This window comes from Cupressus sempervirens, chromosome 2 (assembly GCF_028749045.1).
Source record: "Cupressus sempervirens isolate cs-2001-9-10 chromosome 2, ASM2874904v1, whole genome shotgun sequence".
NCBI classification, from domain to species: Eukaryota; Viridiplantae; Streptophyta; class Pinopsida; order Cupressales; family Cupressaceae; genus Cupressus; species Cupressus sempervirens.
In genome coordinates, this window is record NC_143119.1 from 767,124,479 (window position 1) to 767,150,923 (window position 26,445).

General features: G+C 35.7%; 1 protein-coding gene across 5 annotated transcripts in view; it reads right to left on the bottom strand.

The window, feature by feature from the left end:
* The window catches only part of LOC149575708 (serine/threonine-protein kinase TOR-like), a 378,229-nt gene that overhangs the window by 296,597 nt on the left and 55,187 nt on the right, over nt 1-26,445 (bottom strand). For all 5 annotated transcript variants that reach the window (XM_089815479.1, XM_089815475.1, XM_089815477.1 and 2 more), the window contains exons 11-15: nt 16,568-16,720; nt 14,494-14,615; nt 14,288-14,387; nt 14,023-14,118; nt 13,465-13,595 (exon numbers count right to left, since the gene is read on the bottom strand). In XM_089815479.1, coding sequence (XP_089671605.1) covers nt 13,465-13,595; nt 14,023-14,118; nt 14,288-14,387; nt 14,494-14,615; nt 16,568-16,720 — 602 coding nt within the window. The remainder of the gene's footprint in view (nt 1-13,464; nt 13,596-14,022; nt 14,119-14,287; nt 14,388-14,493; nt 14,616-16,567; nt 16,721-26,445) is intronic.

Consider the following 26,445-nt stretch of genomic DNA (forward strand, 5'->3'; position numbering starts at 1 on the left):
ATTAGTACTAAAAACAAGTTAAAAGCAATTGTTGCAAGATTATTGTCGATGGTAGCAGAGCAAAAGTTCAGCATCAACCAAGGGCATTTATAAACTAGATCTGCAATGTGTGTCACTGTAATGCTCCCCTTTTGGGACATTTGAAGTCAATTAAATAATTAAGGTATCAAATTTAATGACAACTTAAATATTTAATAAAGTTTCAAAATGAGTTTAATGGAGCCTAGTGAAAATTAATAAAATCATTTTAATTTAAAGGGGGATAAATAAGAGACAAAGAAAAGGCATAACTAGAAATGGGCAGAGGGAAAACGAAGAGTCATGGGGATATACTATTAAAGAACATTGTGAGGCTTATTCTTGGCAACCTTGGTTTATTATTTTCTCTTGGAGAGTTTGGGAGCTTCTAGCTTCAATTCTTCAACCTGGGGATGGAAACATTCAAGATTTCTTGGTGGATTGGACGGAAACCCAAACCATTCCTTCGTAATTTTTGTGACAGAGTTCACAGTTGAGCAAATTTGTAATAGAGACGTCTCATATCTGTTTGACAAATAAGGTTCTAATGATTCATCTTCATAATTAATTTCAGTATGATTATATGATTTGATATAATCTGTTGGATAAAGTGAAATCAGTTTGCATGTAAATTTTTGTATAAAGTCTGTGGAACATTTGGAAAAATCTGGAGCAGATGTCTGTAGGGGGATATTTCAGTCACATTTAAAACACAACAAACTGTCATAGTCAATAGAGGGTCATGAGTTGACAATAGTCAATATGGGAGCAGTGAGATAAATGTATAAGCAATTCAATATTAGAGCGTATTTGAAGTTGTAGCCATGAGTATTGGACAAGGCATGTGTTGCTTATGTGAACAAAAAAGGAGGATAATCATATATGCAAAAATTGTTTTGTTATGTGTTTCAACAAGCATGATCTAGTTAAACAATAGTGTGAAAAGGCCCATGAGAATGAACTTCAAATTTGAGTTCTCAATGATCAGATAATCAGAGAAGCTGCAAGGGTGACAAAAGCAGTTGAATGTCCTTTACAGGGTAAAAACTATAATATGTGCACATTGATAAGCAAGTAGAGGCAGCAACAAAGACTTTTTACAATTTCCAAAATAAGAAAAAGCACACGAAGAATGAAGACAAAAGAAGAAATTCAGAGGGTTAAAATTGTTGAAAGGTGGGAGAAGTAGTAGAAATCAAAACTAAAAGCCCAAGTCCTGAAGAAATAAGTTAACGCTAAGCAGAACTGTAAAGCAGAGTTGATAGAGAAATTGTTGCAACCAAACAAGGTTCTTGCACCTGAAAAAGAGGAATAGTTCAATGGAATCATGAATAGGGCTGACTAAAAGGAAAATTTAGTCAAAGAGAAAAAAGATACAAAGATAGCAAGGACCGTAGAAAAAGAAGATCAACCATGAAGCAGCAATTAGTATGTAAGGAAAGATGTTATGATCCTGGTGGGCGGCCTTCACTAGCACCTCGGGGTTTTGGTGCAATGGTTTGTACCATGTGGTATCAGAGTCTCCACCCAAGTTTGAGTCTCAGAGCGGGTGGCAACGCCGGCATTGCAATGTTCGTCCGAGGCTCATACGGCCAAGGGAGGGCCCACCGTATGGGCGCACATCCAGCCCAGAGTCTAGACTGTGGAGCGTGGTGGGATGTTAAGATCCTGGTGGGTGGCTTTCACTAGCACCCAGGGTTTTGGTGCAATGGTTCGCACCAAAAGAGAAGAGAAATTGAAAGAGATCAGACAATACAAACTAGAGCGGTTTTAGATAAAGACATGAGGGAGTTCAACCGTGGCAAATAACATTCTACAAAAATTATAAAAGTGGGAATGAAGGCCAACAATTTGCAAAAGACGACAAAATGTGATCCAGCCAAATACTAGAGGAGGTGAAGTAAAACAAGCGTATTTCTTCTAAGACAACTATATCAAGTATTGGGGCACGTTGTGATCTTGGACAACCATACACACAAAACTCATACTTTGGGTGTCCAAAGCAAGAACATGTGATGACTGAGGTAATCAAAATCAACCAAAGGTAGTTTCCATTCATGCTTTTGTATTTCCTATTTTAGTTATTGAATAATTGAACATTATACCCCATAGAAACAAAGAAAGGACATCCCACTAGGCCTGTACATTTTTTTATTGTGTAAGCTCCATTCATTAAGTTGGGCACACTAACTGGTCCTTTTAAAAATGAATTTTGGACTTTATGCCACTAGACTGCCTTTGAAGAGAATATATAACAAGTTATGATGTCTCATTCAGTACTGTGGTTAATTATAATAGCATCTATAGACAATAAATGATTAAAGCAATTACAACACATAATTTATTGAGTTGCAAGAGCATCTTAGATTTAGCCTAATGATTGCTGAACAAGTGCAAATCACAAATAGGAAATTTTAGCCAATCCTAAAAATTCTCCTACAGGGGCATTACATTTTGCCTCCATTTAATGTATCCGAGTGGGATGCTACAAGTGGAAATTTTTATCTTCAAAAAGGGATCTTGGTCATTGGGGGAGGCCTTCCAGTCTGTTGGCAGGATGCAAGAAGGCCTTGGGGAGGAAACCTTGATTGCTTTTCTGTTTACATTGTAGGGAGAGGAGGTGGATTGCTTTGCAGAGATTTGGAGTTGTTAGAATGTGTAGAGAAAGTTTAGCAGTTGTTTGTTTTGCAGAAGCTCAGGAGATGTTTCTGTTGTCACAAAAGATTTAAGATTCATTCAACAGGGGAAACTTTGTCAAATTTATGTATATTTTCAAAGCATGTGTGAAGTCCCTTATATCTTGAATAAATTCAAATCATTGTACATGCTCAGATCTGTGAATCATGTATTTAAACTTAGTTAAACTAAGTTGTTGAAATCTTTGACTGGTTAAATTACCATATCAACTGAAAATTTTGTGCGCTTGCTGATTTGATGTTCGCTGCAAGGACAATTGTGCCATTCATTCAGTTCCCTATTCTTGACTGCATCACCCACTATCCAACTTAAAGATGCAACATGCATTATAAAACTACGCCATTTAGTGAAAGCTCCCAGTGATGTATGGATGCAACCTGCCTTCCAGCTACCATTCCATTAGCATTTACAGTTTGTTTGTTGTGTATTTCGCTTAGCGATGTTGGCAAATCAATCTGATAAACAAAGTCCAAGCGTAGTAAATTGTTTGTGTTGCTTCCTCCAGGGACTGTCCTCAATGTGATGCAGTCTTGGACGATCAACTGTAAAGGGCATTCTACATCCAAGATGCAACTACGCTCACTTTGTCATGATTATTCCAGCTCATAAGGGCCTTAGCAACAAAGACATGCAACACACTTTGTCAAGATTACTCAGTGCTCACATTGCAGATGCAGGATCCTGAAACTGGATCCTGAGCCTAATTTCCAGATATCCCCCTAAACTTCTTTCAAACCCCATATTTACATACATCATATTTATTAATTTGGCATTCTTGTCCTGAGAAATGGATTGAATTTTTTAGCCAACTGTGGCATGGTATGATGATTAAGTTGTGGTGTTGTCATTCTTCCCTTCAAGGTTCAAATTCAAACCCCACTGGGGTGATACTGTTGAATGTTTATATCGGAATGAGGTCCCCCATTCATGGCTTCAGTAGTTCATAGCTCCGGGTTATAAGCATTTACCCCTTCTTTACGAAAAATAACTGGATTGGATTTTTAAAACTGTTCTACAAAAAGAAAAATAGGCATTTGTATTGATTACTTTTAATGAAAACTTAGAAGGTGATGTTCAGAAGAGGAATTTCTAATCGAAGCACAAATAAGTTTTGAGTAGAAGATTGAAAAAAATAGGTCATCTATGTCTACAGGACTTTTATGACTTGACCAAAATGAGTAGTCCGTGCTAACAGCATTAGATGATTTGCATCTACAAGTTTCATGTGACAAAAATAAACAACAACAAGAATAAATTCTCTCTATATAGGCTAAGTTCTAAAGTCCCATTTATCCTTACAGATTATCTAGCCATTTTAACAACCTAGATTTAGTTTGACTGTACCCATGGTGAACTGTAAGAACAATAATAAAAATTGGCATTTCTAGGTACAAAATATCTAACACTGTAGCATATACAACATCCCCAGAATAGTCAGCACAAACCCAAAAAAACACAAACACAACACTCTCCGCTGAAATATTGTTGGTGCGACTTCTGTTGCAACTAATTGAAAGTTTTCTGTTACCACTACCAACAAGTGCCCACTCAAAGCAATCTTTGGTTGTGATAAGGAGAGAGTTGCAGTCTGAAAAATTAAAGGTGTAAGAATCTGCCTAAGGGCAAAATTCACCCAGGAACAAACTCAAACACAAGCACACAGTAGACCAAAGAGAGAGAGAGAGTATGATCAGAATGACAATGTATTCAATATGCCATAATTAAGAGTACACTAGGAGTGCTTGTGTATAAAGGCCTCTCAGGAATCACCCGGAATGTCTCTAGAAACAACCAGAAGATAAGACAACTAAGCACTTTATCCAACATTCTAAATGAATGGATAAGAATAACAAAGTGTCATATGTGTGTAGAAGATTCCTGTGTTGTAGACAACATGTGCTTAAAATAGGTGTAGACCCCTGTGATGTCATCATGACAACTCACAAGAGTGCACATACTCCTTGGTGTCTCACAAATAAAATAATGCAAAATAATTAAATAATGCATTAACCTAAGTAAACTTAAGTAAGTGTAATAAGTAAATACTTATTTACACCAACATCCCCCCCCTTAAGTGCAACTTAGGGGAATGCCCTTAAGCTTACGAAATCTAGGATGAAGATGCATAATGGGTCCCAGCTACTAGGCCATAGTAGGTACCCATGTACATAATGAAAATGCAAATCTCTCATAAAGTGGTGAAAGAGGGAAAACCTCATGGAAAAAACCCTCCCCCAAAAAAAGAGATAAATAAGGATGCATCGATGGATGGAGTAATCAAGACCCCCCCATTACGACATACATCCAGTATGTACATAAGAGAAGGAAAGAAGGAAAAGAGACAGAATAGGCTCCCCCCCCAAAAGAAGAATGCCAACAAGTGAAAGCCGCTCCAATGAAGAAGCTGGTCCATGAATGCAGAATCGTGTTCCTCCCCATAGGAAGAAATAAAGGCAAAGGTACACTCCTGAAGATGTATGGTGGCTCTGAAACCTGCTCAAGTATCCCTGTACTGATGCTGAAGTTCACCCCTTCCAATTGTGCTAAAAAGAACGAATGCAGATCGGTGAAGGATGTCTATTGAACCTGTTCCACTGAACCATCTGTCTCCTCAACTGACAAAGAGACCTCCACTAATTGTTGTTCATAAGGATCCACAATCATGCCAACCTGTATAGATTGATCATGTAGAGAATGGACATGAGGGTCAGAGTGAGCCCTCACAACAACTGTAGAAGGATCACCTTCATCAATGAGAAGATGTAAGTCCTCAAGTCTGTCTCCCAAGTCAACTGAAGCTGGAGCTGGAAGACAAGATGAACCATGTTGTGTTGGACCTTTCACTGTGGCAATGTAAGCATGTGGACTGGACTAATGTGACCTCTCACTACAACTGTCGATAGAACCCCAAGTGTCTGAACTTGTTGAAGCACTATCACTGGTGTCACTATCAGTTTCCACTGTGTATGATGTGCGAAGAGGAGTAGAGGATAAGCTTGGTGAACTTTCCTCAAAATGTACATCCTTCTCCACAAAGATCTCATGAGTCTCTAGATCCATCAATATGTAAGCCTTCGCATTGTCTTCATAGCCGATGAAAATACAAGGCCTAGGTGTCGATGCCTTGCAGCTCTTGGAAGAAAGGTTTGCCCATGCTGAACAACCAAAGACCCTAAGGTGACTCACAACCGGTTTTCTGCCGCACCATGCCTCAAAAGGAGTCTTGCCATCTAAGGTTGGTTGAGGAGATCTGTTAAGTATGTGAGTAGCACTACTAATGGCTTCAACTTCTAATGTAGGATCAAGAGACTTGACCTTTATCATGCAACTTGCCATGGTCTTGAAAGTCCTAATCATCATCGCTGCAACATCTGTCTTGTACGGACTGAATGCTAGTGAGTTCTAAACATCAATCCCCTCAATTCTACAAAAGTTCTTAAGTCTTCTGTCTAAATATTTGTTCTCATTGTCCACACTTAGTACCTTGATGGTTTTCCTTGACTTGTGTTCAACATGAGTCTTGAAGTCTTGAAGCTTATGAACCACTTCATTCTTGTGATGAAGGAAGAAGACCCAAGTGAATCTTGAAAAGTCATCAACAAATGTGAGTATGTAGCGCCCTTGGCTGACTGAAGTCACGGCAAAGGGTCCTGCTAAAACCATGTGAACTAGCTGAAGAACAACTGGAGCTTGAGAAGACTTCCCTTTATCATACTTCTCCTTGAGATTCATATCCATTGAACAAGATGAACATTCTCCCTTAGAAAAGCTGATATTAGGTAGACCTTTGACCATGTGCATTGAGCAAAGTTGCTGAATAGAGCAGAAGTCAAGGTGACCAAACCGCTCAAGCCATAAATTGATGTGTGAAGTAGAGTGAGTTAACAAGGCCTGGGAAGGATTCTTAGGCACAAAGTGGGAGAAGGAATAAAGCCTCTTGTCATCATTGACTTTCCCCACTGCAACCAATGAATCATCTCTGAGACTTCGCACCATCACTGAATCTGGAAGGAACTCAACCATATGACCATATCCAAGGTGAGTGATTTGGTAAACTGATAGGAGATGGGAGCTAAGATTTGGAACATAGAGAACATCTTTAAATTCCCCATTTTTTATTTCCACATGTCCTTTCCCTTCAACTTCCATTTTAGTATCATCTCCCACGAAGATGTGTGGTACCTTTGACTGCTTCAATGAAGAGAAGTCTTCCTTTTAAGAACCCATATGATAGGAGGCACCTGAGTCAAGTATCCATTCCGAAAAAGAACTTGTGTTTGCCATAAGTGCTTGACCTTTACCCTTCGAAGAGGTTGGAGTTGAATCCTTAGAAGTACCTGGCACTTGAATCTTGTTCTTCTTGAGTAGATTTTCTAACTCATCGATTATTTTTGTCTTGCAATGATGCTCGTCATGATTTGGCTTTTTGCAGTATGCACAAAAAAGTTTGTCCTTCTTTTCATTACTTCCCTTTTTGTTTGAAGAAGAACCGCCTTGTTGAGAGGAGGATTGTTGTGTCTCAGATTGTGATTTCTACTTCCACTGCTTCTTCTTCTTGTTTCTTTTCCCCCATTGACTTGATTTGTGATCATCACTAGCCACCAAGGCTTTGGTCTTTGATGACTTGATAAGTCTAAAATCCACCAAGTGAGATTGTTCAACAATCAACATGTTTGCAAATCCACCAAAGGAAGGCTTCTAATAAGCAGACCCCATGGTCAACCTGTGAGTATTAAAACTCGAAACAAAGTTGGCGTACTCAAAAGGTAGCCTCTTCAGGATGTGATGAATCAACCTGTCATCCTTCATGGGATTTCCACAATCTTTAAGAAGTGCCCTATACTCATTGACTTTGATGATGTAATCCTGAATTGTGTCATAATTCTTAGGATCCAAGATAAGTAGATCATCCTCAATCTGAAATCCCTTTTCTTCATCAACTTTACCATACAATTGTTCAAGTTTGTCCCAAGCTTCTTTAGAGTTTGAACAATTTTTAATGTGAAAGAGAAGATCCCCATGTACACAACTCCTGATTACTCCTAAAGCCTATTGGTCTTGAATTTGCCAATCAATGAGTTCTGTAGCATCAGTAGGTTTGGAAATTGTACCATCAACATACAGACTATATCCTTTTTCCATTAATCTACTCCATGCAATATCTTTCCATATAGAATAGTTGCATGAAGTTAGAGGACGTTTAAAACCCATGATGCAGAAATGAAAAGAGCACAAAAGATAAACTAAAAAAACACAGTACACACCCCCCCTTTTCACTCAATCAAAAGACCCCCCCAAAAGAGATGTTGTTGGCACTTTATAAGTAGTGCGTCTACAATGGGCCACTTGTCAAATTGAACAAAGTAGACTTTCTGATTTTGCTTTTACAACTGCCTTATGAGGCTGAAATCTGTCACTTAAGCACTGTAGCTTAGATTTACAACAATTCTGAAAAAGAATCAAAGCTTTACAATGCCAAAAAAGGCCTAATTCTGAAAGTGAGATTTTGATCCACACAACCCTAGAATCTAACTTCAGATCTAGAAAGTAGATGAAAAAATATGCACTTTCAAAAAAAATGGAACCTGAAAAAGTAACCAGATGTGCTCGTACGGAGCTTCTGAAGTTGCAAAACGCAGGATTATGCAAGTACAGCCGCCAAAAAATGCAATTTCTACAAAATTTGTGCACCAAAATTAGAAAATAGCACCACCACTGCAAAATTTAGAAAATTTTACCCAATTTCAAAAAATATTGCACCTGAATCGGAGTCCGGATGTCCAAGTTATGGGCTCACAAGGTCAAGCTGCCAAACTAAAATGCAATCTGAAGAGGGGTCTGGAAGAAAAACTGCATGTCTAAATTTGATGGTCAAACGGCCGTCACTACAATTATAAAATGCCTGGAAATGACGGTCAAACGGCCATCAATTTTAACTCCATGCTCTGTTGACGTCAGCGAAAAAGGCAGTCCACCTAGTGACGTGTCAACTGATTGTATGTGTCTGTACTGTACGGTTGGCACGTGTCATGTGTCATACGATGACGTGTCAAAAGATCGGCTGTCCACGTCGCTGACGTGGCAATACTAGACGGTGACGTGTCGCTGCGCAGTTGGCAGGTGACTTGTACCTTGTATAAAGTTGCCACGTGTCGTCTGCGGATTTGTCCATGTGGCAGGATGCTTGGTATGTGTGGCTCCTTTTTATTAATTGGCCGCGGGCGGGAAATGAACTTTCCAAAAAATTTCAAATGGTCGGAAAAGAGTAGCAGCGAACACCGAATATTTAAACTCTTCCCGTGCTCGGATCTTCAAACGCCGACCGCCGGAGAATGGAAGATGTGCTGGATAAAAGTTTGCGACCGCCGGGATACTATGCAGGTCGCCAGGAGAAGTTTGTACTACGGGCCAGAATCTGTAGTTTGGCACCGGGAGTTCAAAGGTTCCGCCGAGTTTTTTGGTGGGTTTACTATAAAATCCCACATGTATGGTGGGAGCGTTGTTAGCGCTTTTTAAAACTAAGCCCATGCAAATGTCCAAACAAAGAGCCGCAGGCTCTACCGCCGGTGAAAAATGTTGCCAAGTCGGTGGTCGTTGGGTGGGCCAACGAGTTTGGGATATCTCGCTAGAAAATATTTGTATGACCCTTGCGAAATATTAATGTTACGTCCTCAAAATTTGCAGAGGCCGGATTTTTTCTAAGCCCATTGCAAATAAAAAATAATTTCTCCTACGACCAAATAAACCCTCCGAAAAAAGGGCAGATCTGGGGTGTCACTACCCGGGTCTGCTAAAAAAAATTTCTCCGAATTTTCGCAAATACTTTGACAAAAAATAAAATTGCAAAGAAAAATAGAAAATGCAGATCTGAATAATTAAATTACAGATCTAAAAAAGACCATACCCGAACTACAAATCAGGGCCTCCGGGTTCCGATTTGCAAAAAAAATTTGCCTCACGGTCGACTTTGGGCCAAGGTAGCCGAGTTTATAGTCGATTTTCACCGGTTCAGCGTTCTGGACGCAATGGCCAGGTCAGATCTGGCTCAAAACGCTCCCAATTTCTGCAGTACTCCAGATTCAAGCTGAGGCGATGAAGCAAGCGTGGTCTCGAACGACTATGTGATGAGAAAGTCTCTATGCTCTGATACCATGTAAGAATCTGCCTGAGGGCAAAATTCACCCAAGAACTAAGAACTCAAACACAAGCACACAGTAGACCAAAGAGAGAGAGAGTATGATCAGAATGACAATGTATTCAATATGCCATAATTAAGAGTACACTAGGAGTGCTTGTATATAAAGGCCTCTCAGGAAGCACCCAGAATGTCTATAGAAACAACCAGAAGATAAGACAACTAAGCACCTTATCCAACATTCTAGATGAATGGATAAGAATGACAAAGTGTCATATGTGTGTAGAAGATTCCTGTGTTGTAGACAACATGTGCTTAAATGAGGTGTGGACCCCTATGATGTCATCATGACAACTCACAAGAGTGCACATACTCCTAGGTGTCTCACAAATAAAATAATGCAAAATAATTAAATAATGCATTAACCTAAGTAAACTTAAGTAAGTGTAATAAGTAAATACTTATTTACACCAACAGGGTCCAATCAATAGTTGGTTTCTCGTCTATGATATGAGATAGAACATAAAAATTCTAATATATAATCCTATGCATATTATGCATCCTTTTATTTACATATCATATGTGTTTCTGGACCTTATACACACAAACATTGAAATTTCTTCGCAGTACATATTGATCAACGCCATTTTTCAAATGCAGATACCAAACATAATAAGTTATTAAATAATATCTTTTGAATTTATGAAAATTAAATATATCAAATTCTAACAAAATGTGACTAACATCCAAAAGGCATAAGACCAACTAAAATTTTTAGCACGCTAAATGAGATGCTGAAAACTAGAAATCATTTCAGCATTAATGTTTTGAGTTCATTAGCAAGGGTCAAGAGCATGTTTCTTTTATATAATGTTTGTGTTTCATGTATTTTCCATTTTTCGGGGGTGTTGGTGATAGGGTCTTTCCTAATGGACATGAGAAGCTCCAAACGAAGTTGAATAGATTTGGGTAGCATATATGTCTGCATCTTGTGTCTCAGAGATACACCACATACACAATCTGTGTCCCAAGTAAGAGAAAGTGTACATCCTTTTTACCATGGTCATTGTTGAAAAACTCAGACTGGACAATTACTCTACACGCCCAAAAACATTTAAAACTGGAACTCCTTAAAAACTCAACAGAAACTTGCCAAGCATGTTAAATATGTGAAAATACATAAAGAAAATATATTCTTGAAAAACACACAAATTACTGCAGAACATATTAATGATTTCCACCATATATAGATGGAAATTAGAAATTTATGCATAAAATTAAGTTGTACTATAACTTTTAAACACAATTGTCACTGTTAGCTTGATAGAAATTAGTAGCCTATGTAATAAAATGATTCATTTTTCTTTGGCATTCACTCTAATAATCTATTCTCTGTGATTCTGTCAGACTAATTTCAATCATTCGTTGAGCTCCAGATTGGATGTAGCTTTAATTTTTAAATTATAAAATTTCTGGATTTTCCTTTCACACCCATATGCAAAGGCTGCGTAGAGAAAAGGCAAACAGAATCTTTGTATTTGTGTTCTCTCAGTGCCTTTCAGTCGTGTGCCCTAAATCGCCACAATTGGCCCCAATTGCAAACTGAAAATGCTAAAATCACAATAATTGTTTAACTTTTGGGTGGAAAAATCATTTTAAACCAATTTGGCGAGTTTATATGAAAAAATTGCAGAGTTATAAAGAGTTTTTCTGGAAATATAACTTTAGCCTTCATAAAGAAACCAACACAAAGTTTTCTGGTAGTTACCCATCATCATTTTTTACTTGAGAACTCGCATATCTTGCATGTACTCTGCAAGTTTAGCATAGATACCAATTTACTATTTTATTATTTTGTATTTTAATTTTTTGACAAATATTTCTAAGCCATTCACATCCAGTAATCTTCATAATATTCTAACTTACATGTTATCCTTTACTTGATTCCAATCACTTTCGAAATTATGTACTTAAATGCTCATTACAACCATTGAATTTGTCACAAGCAAATCTTGATGGCTAATTCATCTTCCATTACATTAATTAAATTGTTTCACAATATCAACAAGGTTAAGGATCATGTCTTTCTACGCAATAATCACAAACAAGTTGATCAGATTGATATAGAGGTGGAGGCAACAGGCATGGCAGAGGAGGAGGGTGCATAAGTGGATCCCTTGTATGAATGTGCAAATATCATAAATGCAGCTGCATCAAGGACCTATCCAAGACATAAGCACAGGACCCATTATAGAGCTAATAACATTGGGCCAAATGGTGCAAGCTCTTCTCTACCATAATACTGTTTTTTGTTTTTTGTTTTTTATGCCATTGACCTCAATTACATGAGTTTTGTACGCCAAAAGCAGGTGAAGATTTTTTTTATTTATCTTGTTTCCCTCTCCTCAAACCAACTTTTGTACTTATTTGCTCTTATGCCAATAATTATAAATAAGCGTATCCAATTAAATGAGATATTTTAATCAATTTCATATTCAATCAACTCAATTGTAATGACCTTTCAATATAGGATTGTCCATTCAACTTCAAAAGATTACATGAATGTGGTAACCTTTCAGCTTCTGTCAAAGTTTATAAAATAAGCACAATTCAAATCCAGCAGAGTGATAGGCATACATCTCTTAGAAATGAGAAGTTAGAACGAGTTCATCAAGTTGGGGCATACATTTCGTTTGATGAGTTTACCAATTTGTATGAACTCTCATAAATAGAATCCACAGGCACACATCTCTCTCACAAGTTTTCCCAACTGGTATGGACTCCTGCATACATCTCTACCACGAGTTTGCCAAATTGGATGGATTTAGGGGCACACCTCTCTCTCCCAATTTTGCCAATATTGTATGCACTTTGGATATTCTGAATTTTATAAAAAAGCTTTCATATTGCTTGCTATGTGTTTTACAATACTTCTAGCACCTCACCAAGTATTGCTCCACGCATTCACAAAATAATTTGGATCAATATGTGATCAAAATAGCATGTACTTGATTCGCTTTTGTCATTAAAGTTGATTTAGTGACAACATCACAGAAAATGCTTTAATATCCTTAAACAATTCCTTATTCCATGGTTTTTGCAATTCGCGAAGTTGTGACAAGTCTGAATGTTGAACCCAAGCCCAAGCCCTCAATTAGTCTATCAAATTCATGTTGAGTTCAAGGCTGGTCACTATGGTAGACTCACATATGGAAACCAATGAGGATCTATGTGCTAATTCTGAATGTCAGGTGTCTTAAAATTGGAATCTATAAAAGGATAATAACGTGGCTGCACGTTAATAACATCAAATTGATACCATTAGCAATTCAGATCTGCAGTTCACTGAAGTAACAGATTGAAAAAATATGCAAAGATTTAGTGATCCGGCTCCATGAGAGACATAAGCATAAACCATAATGAAAATAGAACACAAGATGTAGCAAATTATTATCTGAAAGTCCTATCTGAACAATTTGACATGAAGATCAAGCAGCAAAAGTTTCACCAATTTAACTCTAAGAAAGATACAAATAGAAACATGTTTGCAACTCCATAAGACAGATGTTCACAAAAGAAAACATAATAAAGCTGATGGTAACTTATTAGCCTACCCTGTACTCTGAACAACCTGACCAAGTGTAGCCACTGCTACTTCACGTTTAACTGCAACAGCTCCATCTACCAGTGCCTCCAAAATCAAAGGCATCAACTCTCGGAGGTAAGGCCTCATTGCACAGCCACCCTACATGACCAAAAACTGAAACTATCTAAAAAGAACTGTGTTCCCAAAAACAGTTTTTTTTAAAACAAGCCAACATAAAAGTAGATAGTCCTAAAGAAAACAGTAAAGTTAATGAAATTCTTCATGGATTGTAAGAAAATTTATCAAAAAAAGACATTATTTTACAAAAGACTTGAATGCATTCAACAAGTAACAAAATGATCATGCTTTCTGTTCGCTAAGATTGACAGCATGCAAACTTTTAATCTACACAGCAATGATTGGATAAATAGACAAAAAACAAGTTTATACCACCAGACAGTCTGCAAATTGATCATACGCTATTAATTTAGACAGACAGCACAGAAATATTTAAACATCCATTGCATTACATCAAATGAGTATGGAAACAAAACACAATTATACTAAGAACAAAAACTGTTCTTACCACCCTCGCAAGCTCCCCTACAGTTGCAAGCACCCCAATCACAACTCCATTATTGGCACTCACTCCAGGGCTTTCACAGAGTTTTGCTATCAAAGCCTGCAAACAGGTATCTAAATAAGAAGTTGAGCAAAGCAAACTTAAAACATCCATTTTGTGGCTCCACAAATTTCTGCAATCAAAGACTGCATAACATAAATCTATGTAACCAATTTACGCAAAACTAAATTAAAATCTGGTTAAATAGCTTAAGATGGCAGATTTTCACCTTGTGGACAGGTGCAATGTATGGCAGCAGTAATCTCTCACAAGCCCTGATCAAGCAGCCTAATAATTTGGCACTCTCCTCACATCTTTTTCTGTCTGCACTGTTAATACATCATTTCCACCCAAAATCAACAACTTATGATTCTCAATCATCTGCCCAATGAACTCTACCATAGTTTTATTACAATCCCAAGATTGAATTCAAACCTTTGTTGCAAGTCAGTCAATAATTGTACAAGATGTTGTCTAAGTGCGGGTAGCACATAAGCTGGATTTTTTTCAGACAGTCCCCCAGCCATCGATATAGCAAGCTCCCGAATGTCAAATGCCTAACAAAATTCAATCGGAAACGTCAATATGACTGTATGAAGAAATGCTACAAATTCACATATTATATAATTATTAATCACATACACACACCGAATAACCAAACCCCAAGGACTTGTAGAAGCAAAAAAATCTCACCTAAGTAACTAATACCATGATAGAAAAATATTGAGGCAAATTGACAAAATCGTCATTATTCATCCCATGTATCTTGTTAAAAATTAACAACGCGCAGAATCAGATCTTAAAAGTTTCTTGAAGGACACAGAAGAACATGAAATTAGATTAAACTGCACTACAAAAAATGCAGTAATAACACCATTAAAATATCAAAACACTTGATTAAAATTTTAAAACTTAAATTGCTAACACATACTTGAAATCATTTGCATAGTGATTTCGTGCCTTGAACAACTTTATAAGACAGTTAAAACCATAGCAGCAACAATCTTTTGGGAAAAAACTAGGCAAACTAAAAGTATGAAACTTCTTGATAACATTGGATTTAAACAAGAAAATGGAGAAAATTTGGATTGACAACAAAAAATAGAAGAAAATGTAAAAGAAGAGAAAAACACTCATTTTTTTCCAAATTTAAAGACATTTACATAGTACAGGGACATAGAGAAAATATAAAATTTAAAAGTTTAGACCATTAATCAAAAAAATCAGAAAATGGAACTTCCTACCAACTATTACATAACTCATATTCAGCAGTATAAAGACTGTAGCATGCCAACTTTGTCTGTGGCAGTCCTTGTATAATAAACAGGCCATCCAATGTATGAAACAAGATAAACGTCTACTGTGGCTCTAAAACATTGCACCTCTTTTGGGTGCAATTGCTAGTAAATATTATATTGGAAGAAACAGATGTTAAAATTCTTTTTTTGGTTTATGATGTGCAAAAAAATGATTTACATAAGTAATTTATTACATAAAATATGCTCCTTATTTTTAGTTGGGCATGTTATTTACAACTACTACAATTTAAACAACGTAAATACCATTTTCTAAGTATTTAGGATTTGTACACTTATTTATTCTTTCCTGGATTCCAAAATTTACGGTTATTTCGAAAGTTTTTTGTTGAATGTGTTTGAGTTGGAATAATGAGCAATGCATGATTTAACCTACAGACCTCCTGGAAGCCTTGTGACATTCCATTATTAATTCTCGTTGAAGATGGGTTCTCATGTTTTCATGAGTGCTAATTAGTATGTTCAACCAATCAACCTTTTTAATAAAATAAAAAATTTGCACCAGAAAAATGAAATAAAATACTTGTAACAAAAAATGAAATAAAATTGCTTAAATAAAACATTTACAACCAGAAACTAATCTAAATATTGAAAACATTTTTATCATTAAGATTGTAATATTGACATTTTAAATAGTTTGCTATATGACATTCTTATTATTTTACTACCTTCTATTATCTCTTATTCATTATATTTCACAAGTACTTGAAACAAACATTTATTATTAATCGTTTTTTTATGATTTAAATTAAACAATGTATTTTTTGAAATATTTATAATTTCATATTACAAATCTAGATGACCATTATTTAATTAAAATTGTTGAGAACTATGTGTAGCACTCGAAATTTCTAATCATATTAAATGCATGAACTTAACATTCTTACATTTATATGTTTTTTTTATAGTTAACAAAAATATGTACAGCTTTTAATTAGTTTAATAGATGACATATGACTTTGTATAGATAGTTTTTTAAAAAAAAATTAAATGGGAGAACTTCTGGACTGCAGAATGGCTATTGATTACCAAATTTTAACCAACAATGAACCAAAAAGCTGTGTTTCAAATCTCAAAAGCAATAGAGAAACTTTCTCAAGCTGTGTGAACCAACATTAGCTGAAAAAATACTATTTGAAAATCATTCAGATAAATTTAAGTTGAAATGAAGCAGTTAAAACATAAGTCATTACCTCATCATTAAGTGCAATAAATATTGCACGCAAACTATCAGCTTGTGCCAGAAACTCATCAAAGCCACCATTAGCATGCAAAGAAGCAAAAACTGACTTGCGTACACCAACATCTGCATCTGCAACAGCTGTAATCAAGAGCTTCTCTATAACCTGCAATGGTTATATATCAAGAAATCAGATGCATCAATAATAAAAGAGCAAGGCACTTTCCTTCTTAACATGCTTCTGTTAACACACTAGTATACAAAATTATAAGATAACTTGCCTCATTTGAATATATGTTTTGACAATAATAAAATTCAATAAAAAAATTGCCTGCATCAACATTGGTAAAAATATATGACTTGAGATCAAATAAAGAATTAGTTTTCATTTTAGATTCCTAAATTTAATAAAAAAATATAGTTCCAAATAAATTTTAATTGACTTCATTTTGCAAAAAGAGCGATTCAAGTTCAAATGTCCATATAGCTATAATTACATAAATTGCATACCTAGGAAGTCCTTTACACATTTTTGCACTTGTTTTGGTAACAAATTTGTTAGTGTGTTTTAAGCTACTTAACACCTATTTATAGCCCCTCCTATTGATCACAAAATCACAATTCAGGTTTGCAAGCCCTTACCAGACCCCGCAGACCTTTCCCATATGTGAGGAGTCATGGAGTGTAAAGTTTCTGCAAATCTGTTATAAATCAGACTGCAATGATGCCTTTATAGTTGCTGAAGATGGTCCTTAATATACCAACCTGTCTATGAAATATGATAACTATTCTGCAAATGTTTTGATCTCTGCAATAAATCGCATAAGGCAGTAATGAAGAGAAGCAGACTTAAAATGTATTATGTGTGTTCTCTATACTCATACTTACCTCATCCTTATATTGTAACCAAGAGGCATGTCCTTACAAAGGACGTGACTCTACCTAGGTCGGCCCATAATTTCTTTCCTTGAAATCGGCATCCAAATCAGAAAACCTTTAGTTAGTGTTTAACCTAACTAATTTGATTAAGTTTAAACTTAAACAAAATTATCCAAGGGAGACGCCAATCACAGCTAAGATGAGACAATTCTTTATAGGCTTATATAGAAGGAATTACATGCAAGAACAAACCCGTACAATCTGTAATCAGACCAGTATGATATATCAGAGTTACAGATTTAACAATCCCTCTTAAATTGATAATCGTACTGAGAGATAACATAACTAGCAACATCAATTACGATGGATAAGAATAGATTGATACTCTATATCTATCTGAATCTTGTAAGCATGCAGTATCATTGAACACATGATACTATGTCATATTACTATGCCTGTAATATGATTTATCACTCATACTTGTGATACAATATTGCATAGAATGCAATATACAAGATAAAATCTGAAGAATGATTAAATTCTTCCTTTATCCAAGTTGTGACTCATAGGTACTAGCAGTCCTATATCACAATATGATCTTGAGTAGTTCTACCAATTCGCAGGATAAACTCCGGAAAACGATTAAATTCTTCCTTTATCCAAGTTGTGACTCATAGGCATAGAAATGTTTACATCACAATGTGATCTTGAACTCATCTAGATCTTATAGTAGATCTCTATTGTTCGGCACATTATCTAAGAGATCATCATCTCTCATAATGTCTTTATACAAGTGTTCATTATCTTAGAGATCGTCACCTCTTAAATAATGAATACAAATGGTGGAGCCCATAATAGTCAATAGCCTGACAATAAAAAATATTTTATTAATAATTTAAAGAATACAAATGTATTATAATTCAACCATACCAAGTCTTTTCCTGAAGTGATCTATCTTCACTCGTGAGAGAGGTTTGGTAAGAATATTGATAGTCTGATCTGCAGTGCAAATGTATTGTAATTTTACAATATTCCTGTCTACCATATCTCTTACACAATGGTAAGGAATTTCAATATGCTTGGGCATGTCATGGAAAATTGGATTCACAGAAAGCTTGATGGAACTCTGATGATCAAAATGAATAATAGTGGGATTCATGGGTTGACCAAATAATCCCACTAGCAACTTTCTAAGCCAAACTACTTCCCGAGATGTCATTGTTGCTGCAACGTATTTAGCTTCTGTGGAACTCTGTGCTAGAGATGACTGCTTTCTGCATATCCATGATATCATTGCTGAGCCTAAACTGAAACAGCATCCTGAAGTGCTTTTTCTATCCTTAACACTTCCACCCCAATCTAAGTTTGTGAATCCATGTAAGTCCAAATCAAATTTCTCATATTTGAGCCCAAGATTAAGAGTGCCTTGTAAGTATCTCATAATGTGTTTGACTGCAACTAGGTGAATCTCTTTTGGCTCACACATAAACTAACTTAAGGCATTAATAGCATTGCAAATATCAGGTCTTGTATTTACCAAGTACATAAGGGACCCAATCATCTATTTGTAAAGAGTAGAATCTATGGAGGGTGATTTTGTTGTTGCTTCCTTAAGTTTATGTAGATTAGTCTCCATAGGAGAAGACATAGGTCTACAATTCCACATTCCAAATCTGTTCAAGATGTTTAGTGTATACTGTCCTTGATTAAGTATGATGTTGTCAGAGTTCTGCCATACTTTCAATCCTAGGAAGTAATGAAGGAGTCCTAAATCTTTCATTTCAAATTCTCTGATTAGATCTTTCTTGCATTGATCAATAAGATGCTCATCACCTGTCATTAGTAAATCATCAACATATAGTATCAAAATTATCATATCATCTTTTTCCTTTTTATAATAGAGATTTGGATCAGCTTCATTCTTTGAGAATCCTAAACTAGTGAGATACTTATCAATTCTTTAATAACATGCCCTTGGAGCCTATTTAAGCCCATAGAGGGCTTTCTTGAGTGTAATGTCCCCACTTGAGATTGGTCTCTAATTCACTTCTAATTTTCAACTTCAAGCTCAAAATTGATCTTACTTATATTACGTAAATATTGAGAATAATTGAAGATAACTTCAATTATATATTACTATTATAAATATACAAGTTTATTCTCCAACAAAAATTTTTGTTCACTCTTATCCTTTGAATAAAGAGATAATAACTTTATATATAAACAAAATATATTTAATAATATCTTCTTCCATAAAAACATTTCAATTTAAAATAGCATGTTCTTATTCTTTATTATCAATATTGAATGTTGGTATTGTTTGCTCTTTATCTTGACCCTTTAATACTTTCCCAAGACCCCCTTTCTTCCTTTTATATTTTTAATACTTAATTACGTTTTATGTTTATCCTCTTATCTTTTAATTGTTTCTTCTCACCGTAATATTCCAAACCCCCTATTATTTCGGGTTTATGAAATGTGATTGCCCTTTTTAAGGATATATGTTATATGAGTTGATTTTCATTTTTTTAACTTATTTACTTGAAATCCCTTTATAACTACCTTTTCCAACTTTGAAATCTATATCATCCACATCCTTTTTGGTTGTCTTTGCTTTGGGATTATATCCTATATTGGCAGTTAAATTAACTAGTGAAGAAACTAACTTGTACTCAGTGATGCTTTCTTTAATATCCATGGGATTCCTTATATTCGTCATGATTCATTGGGGGGATTTAATCCAATTGTTTTTCCAATTTTTCTTTATTTTCTTTGGTTTGCATATCTCTCTTTGATTTATATGCCTCTTTTATGGTCGAGGGTCATGACCCTTCGATTTACAATTATATTATTATTTATATAGGAAGATTATCATTTTTAAATAAGAATACTATATATTAAATATGATTATCAATATAATCATTTATTATTATATTATTTTGTTTATCATTTAAATATATTAAATATGATTATTATAATCATTTATCAACTATGATCACTTATAAATATTTTCCTATTTTATATTTTAATAATAATATCTTATATAATGTAAATGGTCAACATTATAACAATTAATCGGACACAGTGGTTTACAAAAATAATGTTTATATTTACATTAGTTATATGTCATTATGGGGTTATGACAGTCCTATCCTCTCAAAATTGCTTGTCCTCGAGCAATTCATAATCATTTGTTGACTCTTGTTTGAATTCTGAATCTAATTTTGATGATAAAATAAGGAGTTCGAGATTTGTATATTGCACATGACTTGTGCTTGATGATAAATTTTATATAATGACAAATTATAACTTTCATAATTTTGAGTTGCCTCAATTTGTTCTGAACATAATTTGATGGATGAATTTATGTTTAAAGGGTGAATGTGTGATGGGTCAAGAGATATAGTATGATAGATCTTTATTTTTTCAATATATTTTCCTTGAGGGTTCATTTAATGAAATAGATTTAATAGGCTAGCATATTGAGCTCAAGTCATTTTTTGTTTTATACATTACCTCCTTAAGAGGATGAAAATCTCAATGTTGCAGGGCGTTAGATACCTATCTACAAGTAGGCTCCCTGAAGGCATTGGGACCACATGTTCATATCCATCTTGGATTCTTTCTTCAAGGATTTTTTAGAATCATGTTCTTACCTATCTTGGACTCTTTCCTCAAGGCATTCGAAATCATGTCCTCACCCATCTTGGACCTTTCCTCAAGGCATTGGAACCTATGTCCTTGCCTATCTTGGAATCTACCTATCTCGAGTGGATTTACTCTACCTCTCCCATCTTGACAATAAATCACTTGTGTGAACTTAGATCCATCATTTATTTAAACATATTTCCAAGTTTCTTTAACAATTGTATTCAAGAGTTTTATCTTTTTTTATTGATTGAAATGTTTATAATCTTCACCCTACTGGATGACAATATCATGCTCTGATACCACTGTAATGTCCCCACTTGAGATTGGTCTCTAATTCACTTCTAATTTTCAACTTCAAGCTTGAAATTGATCTTACTTATATTACCTAGATATTGTGAATAATTGAAGATAACTTCAATTATATATTACTATTATAAATATACAAATTTATTCTCCAACACAATTTTTTGTTCACTCTTATCCTTTGAATAAAGAGATAATAACTTTATATATAAACAAAATATATTTAATAATATCTTCTTCCATAAAAACATTTCAATTTAAAATAGCATGTTCTTATTCTTTATTATCAATATCGAATGTTGGTATTGTTTGCTCTTTATCTTGACCCTTTAATACTTTCCCAAGACCCCCTTTCTTCCTTTTATATTTTTAATACTTAATTACCTTTAATGTTTATCCTCTTATCTTTTAATTGTTTCTTCTCATCGTAATATTCCAACCCCCCCTATTATTTCGGGTTTATGACATGTGATTGCCCCTTTTTAAGGATATATGCTATATGAGTTGGTTTTCATTTTTTTTAACTTATTTACTTGAAATCCCTTTATAACTACCTTTTCCAACTTTGAAATCTATATCATCCATGTCCTTTTTGGTTGTCTTTGCTTTGGGATGATATCCTGTATTGGCGGTGAAATTAACTGGTGATGGAACTAACTTGCATTTAGTGATGCTTTCTTTAATATCCACGAGATTTCTTATATTCGTCATGATTCGTTGGAGGGATTTAATCCAATTGCTTTTCCAATTTTTCTTTATTTTCTTTGGTTTGCATATCTCTCTTTGATTATATGTCTCTTTTATGGTCGAGGGTTGTGACCCTTCGATTTACAATTATATTATTATTTACATAGGAAGATTATCATTTTTAAATAAGAATACTATAAATTAAATATGATTATCAATATAATCATTTATTATTATATTATTTTGTCTATCATTTAAATATATTAAATATGATTATTATAATCATTTATCAAATATGATCACTTATAAATATTTTCCTATTTTATATTTTAATAATAATATCTTATATAATGTAAATGGTCAACATTATAACAATTAATCAGACACAATGGTTTACAAAAATAATATTTATATTTACATTAATTATATGTCATTATGGGGTTATGACATTGAGCCTGCAAACAAAAACTTTAGGGTTATGAGTTTCAAATCCTTCAGGAATATACCTCTTTTGTAATCTTTCCATTCAGAAATGTTGTTTTTACATCCATCTGATGTACTTTCCATCACTTTGATGCTGCAATAGCTAGGACTCTCCTACAGAGGTGTATCTAGCAACTGGAGCAAAGGTTTCTTCATAATCAATTCCCTCTTTCTGAGAGAAACCTCTGGCTACGAATCTGGCTTTATATTTTTCAATGCTATCTTCGGCAGCATGCTTGATTTTAAATATCCACCTAGAAGAAACAACAAATTTTCCTTCAGGTCTTGGAACAATTTCCCAAACATCATTCTTAATAATGGATTGGTATCTTTCTGTCATAGCATCCTTCCATGTTGTATGTTTAATAGCATCTGAAACATTGGTTGGCTCTGGATTGGATAAATCACTCGTGTTTGTTGCATAACAAGAAAATCTTTTGGGTCTTTTGCTTTCTCTGAAGGTTCTAGACGGTGCAGCAAAGTCTTGTGCTTCTTCTACAGTCTTAATAGCCCAAAGTGGTCTTTTCTTAGAATTTTGAGTTTCCTCAATATTAAGATTTTGAATTTCATCTTCAATCTCTTTAACGTTCTCCTTATGAAACTCAAATTCATTTTTTTCTTCAAAACTAGGTAAATATGTGGGATCTTTAGAACTAAGGGCCCTTTCGAATGCTAAATCTTCTTCAAATATTACATCCCTACTAAGTTTAATGTTTTTCTGACCAGGTATGAAAATCCTATATGCTTTAGATGTTTTACTATACCCGACAAAAATACCTTTCCTCCCAAAGGGTTCTAAATTAGTTCTATTTTCTTTTGGAACATGTATATATACTGGACACCCAAATATTCTAAGATGGCTTATATTAGGTTTAACCTTAGTAAAGACATCTTCAAGAGTTTTATCTCTAAGGTGGGAATGACGCCTTTTGTTTTGAATATAGACAGCAACACAAGAGGCTTTGCCCAAAGATAATACTCTAAATTTTGATCAAATATCATCGCTCTTACTACTTCTATACTTGTTCTATTCTTCCTTTCTACTACCTCATTTTGCTATGGGTTATAAGGAACAGTATACTCCCTCTTAATTCCTACTTCTTTACAAAACTCTTTAAACAAATCTGAAGTATATTCCCCTCCATTATTAGTCCTAAGAATTTCAATTTTGTGTCCTCATAAGTTTTCAGTTAAAGTTTTGAATTATTTTAATCTCTTAAGGATTTCTTCTGATTCTTTACATTTTAAGAAGTAAATCCAACTTTTCTTAGAGAAGTCATCTATATATAGTACTAGAATCCTCCAAGAGAAGGAACAGACATAGGCCCACATAAACTGATGCAGGAGCATCCAGAGGTATAAGGGCAATCCTGTGTCACCCAAAAAAATGTACTTAGACTTAGTTTCTATTTTATGTCTTTGCATTTTTGGATACCCATTTGGCTCAAATAAAGGTTCCAACTCTCATAGTTCAACTATCAGTGCATTTAAAAATCCCGAAAAAATAGGAGCATGCAATTTGACCATCATTTTGGTGACCTAGAAGGTGTGACTTGGCCAGATGAATGTAATCGAGATTTAGAGCATTCCAGAAAAAGAATCAGGTCAAAAGGCCCCACGGTTTGAAAGTTATTGCAGTTTTTCGGGTTTTGGAGACCCCCTAAGAATGCTTCAAAGTCAGGTTTGGGGCATTAAATGACCTCGAAAAGGGTCGAAAAATGGGTGACAAGCGAAGCTTGTCCATAGGGCTATAGAGCGCTTCGAGAGCTTTAAGAAAATGTAAACAGTTCGTCAATCGGAGTTACGGTTCAAAAGTTATGACTCCCGGAAGTTCGGCTACCGTTTCTGGATTCTTCTAGAATTGCACCGACTTCTAACGCAGCTTCCGGAACCTTCTATTTTGTCGGTGGATGCCTACTAGCACTTTCTAGAATGTACTCTTAGTCCTTAACCCTCCGGGGTCTATTTAAGGAGATTTTTGGCATTGTTAAAGGCAGTTCGGATTGGAGCTTGAGAGGAGGTGCTAAAAAGAGAAATATTCTCCAGATTTATGCTATTGTAAGCCCGCAGGGCATGTTTTGAGTTTATTTTCTCTGCACTGTTTGTACCAGCTTATTTTCTCAGTTAATATAATTTCCCCTTTCTATTGTGTCTATTCTAGTTGTTGGGTTGTGTTCCCATCAAGTGGTATCAGAGCGGGTTTTCCTGAGTGTGTAGACAGAGCGCCGACTGTGAGGCAGTTTGCACCAGGACTGTGTGGTTGTGGGTTCGAGTTAGAAGATGCCTCCGCGAAGAGAGCGTGGTGGAAGGGCCGGAGCTGTTGATCCTGAGGAGGTTAGAGCCCTCCAGAGACAGGTACAAGCATTGCAAGAGGAGCTTCGTAGAGGAGCAAATATTGCCGCAGATGACAATAGTGAGGATGACAATGAAGAGGAAGTAATGGAAGTTGACGGGGAAGTTCTGAATCCTGTAGAGGAAAGGCTTTTTAGGGCCATTTCTAGGTTTGGGAAAAGACCTACAATTGAAGTGGGTATATTTTCGGGAAATTTGAAACCAGATGAGTTGATCGATTGGATCAATGAACTGGACGAATACTTTGAGTATGAGGATATAAGGGACCCAGATAGGGTTAAGTTTGCAAAGGCCAAACTAAAAGGCCATGCCAAAATCTGGTGGCAAGAGATTCAACTGGAAAGACTTAGAAGAGGAAAGGAGAAGATCACAAGATGGGATCGCATGGTGGACAAATTGAAGAAGCAGTTCATTCCTGTGGACTACGAGCTTGATCTGTTTAAGAAGATGCATGGGTTAAAGCAAGCAGGAAGATCAGTCCAAGAATATACAGAGGAGTTTTATCGACTCCTGATTAGAGCGGGGCATGCAAAAGCAAATAAGGAGAAGGTTGCTCGTTATATCAGTGGGTTACGACCTAGCATCCAGGAAGAACTAAGTCTGGTAAGAATGACCAGCGTTGAAGAAGCATACCAGTTTGCCCTACGAGTTGAAGAGAAGCTGAGTAAAAGGTTTGAAGGAAGACAAAGAGGGCGCGGTCAAGGAGGAAGGGGAAGCAGTAGATCATCTGGAGGCCGCAATGAAACTCAAAAGAAAAATGAAGATGAGGGTACTAGCAGGAACCAGAGGAATGAGGGTTTCAACCGCTCCCGTGATCAAGACTTTGGAAATCAAAGAGGAAGAGGTAGAGGACGTGGGCAAGGAAGAGGAGGCTTCCGTGGTACCTGTTTCCATTGCAATGAAGAAGGTCATCGTGCCTTTGAATGCCCTCAACGACAAGGAAGGACAGATAGGAGAGCTGAGGGCCAAGCTAGGGTTGCTCATGTGGATGAGGATGCACAATCATCACATTCAGAGGATGCAGAAAGAGGAGAGACCTTGGTAAATGAAAGAGTCCTACTAAATGGTGAAAATGAACCAGGACAACGGAGGAGCTTGTTCCGTACCAGATGCAAGTGTGAGGATAAATGTTGTGATGTGATCATTGATGGTGGTAGCACTGATAACTTGGTATCCGAAGAGATGGTCTCTAAGCTGAAGCTCAAGAGGGAGAAACATCCCCAGCCCTATCGGATTTCTTGGGTAAAAGATGATCATAAGGTCCTGGTAAGTGAACAATGTTTAGTAAAATTCAAAATTGGGAGTTACCATGATGAAGTTCTTTGTGATGTTATTTCGATGGATGTTTGCCATCTATTGTTGGGTAGACCATGGCAGTTTGATAGACATGCAATACATGATGGACATGCAAACACATACTCTCTGACAAAGGATGGAGTTCGCCACAAATTGAAGCCCATGAAAAAGGAAGGTGAAAAGGTATGTAGCAGTGCTAGGATTTGTCTTGTTGATGGAAGGAAGTTTTTAGATGGCATG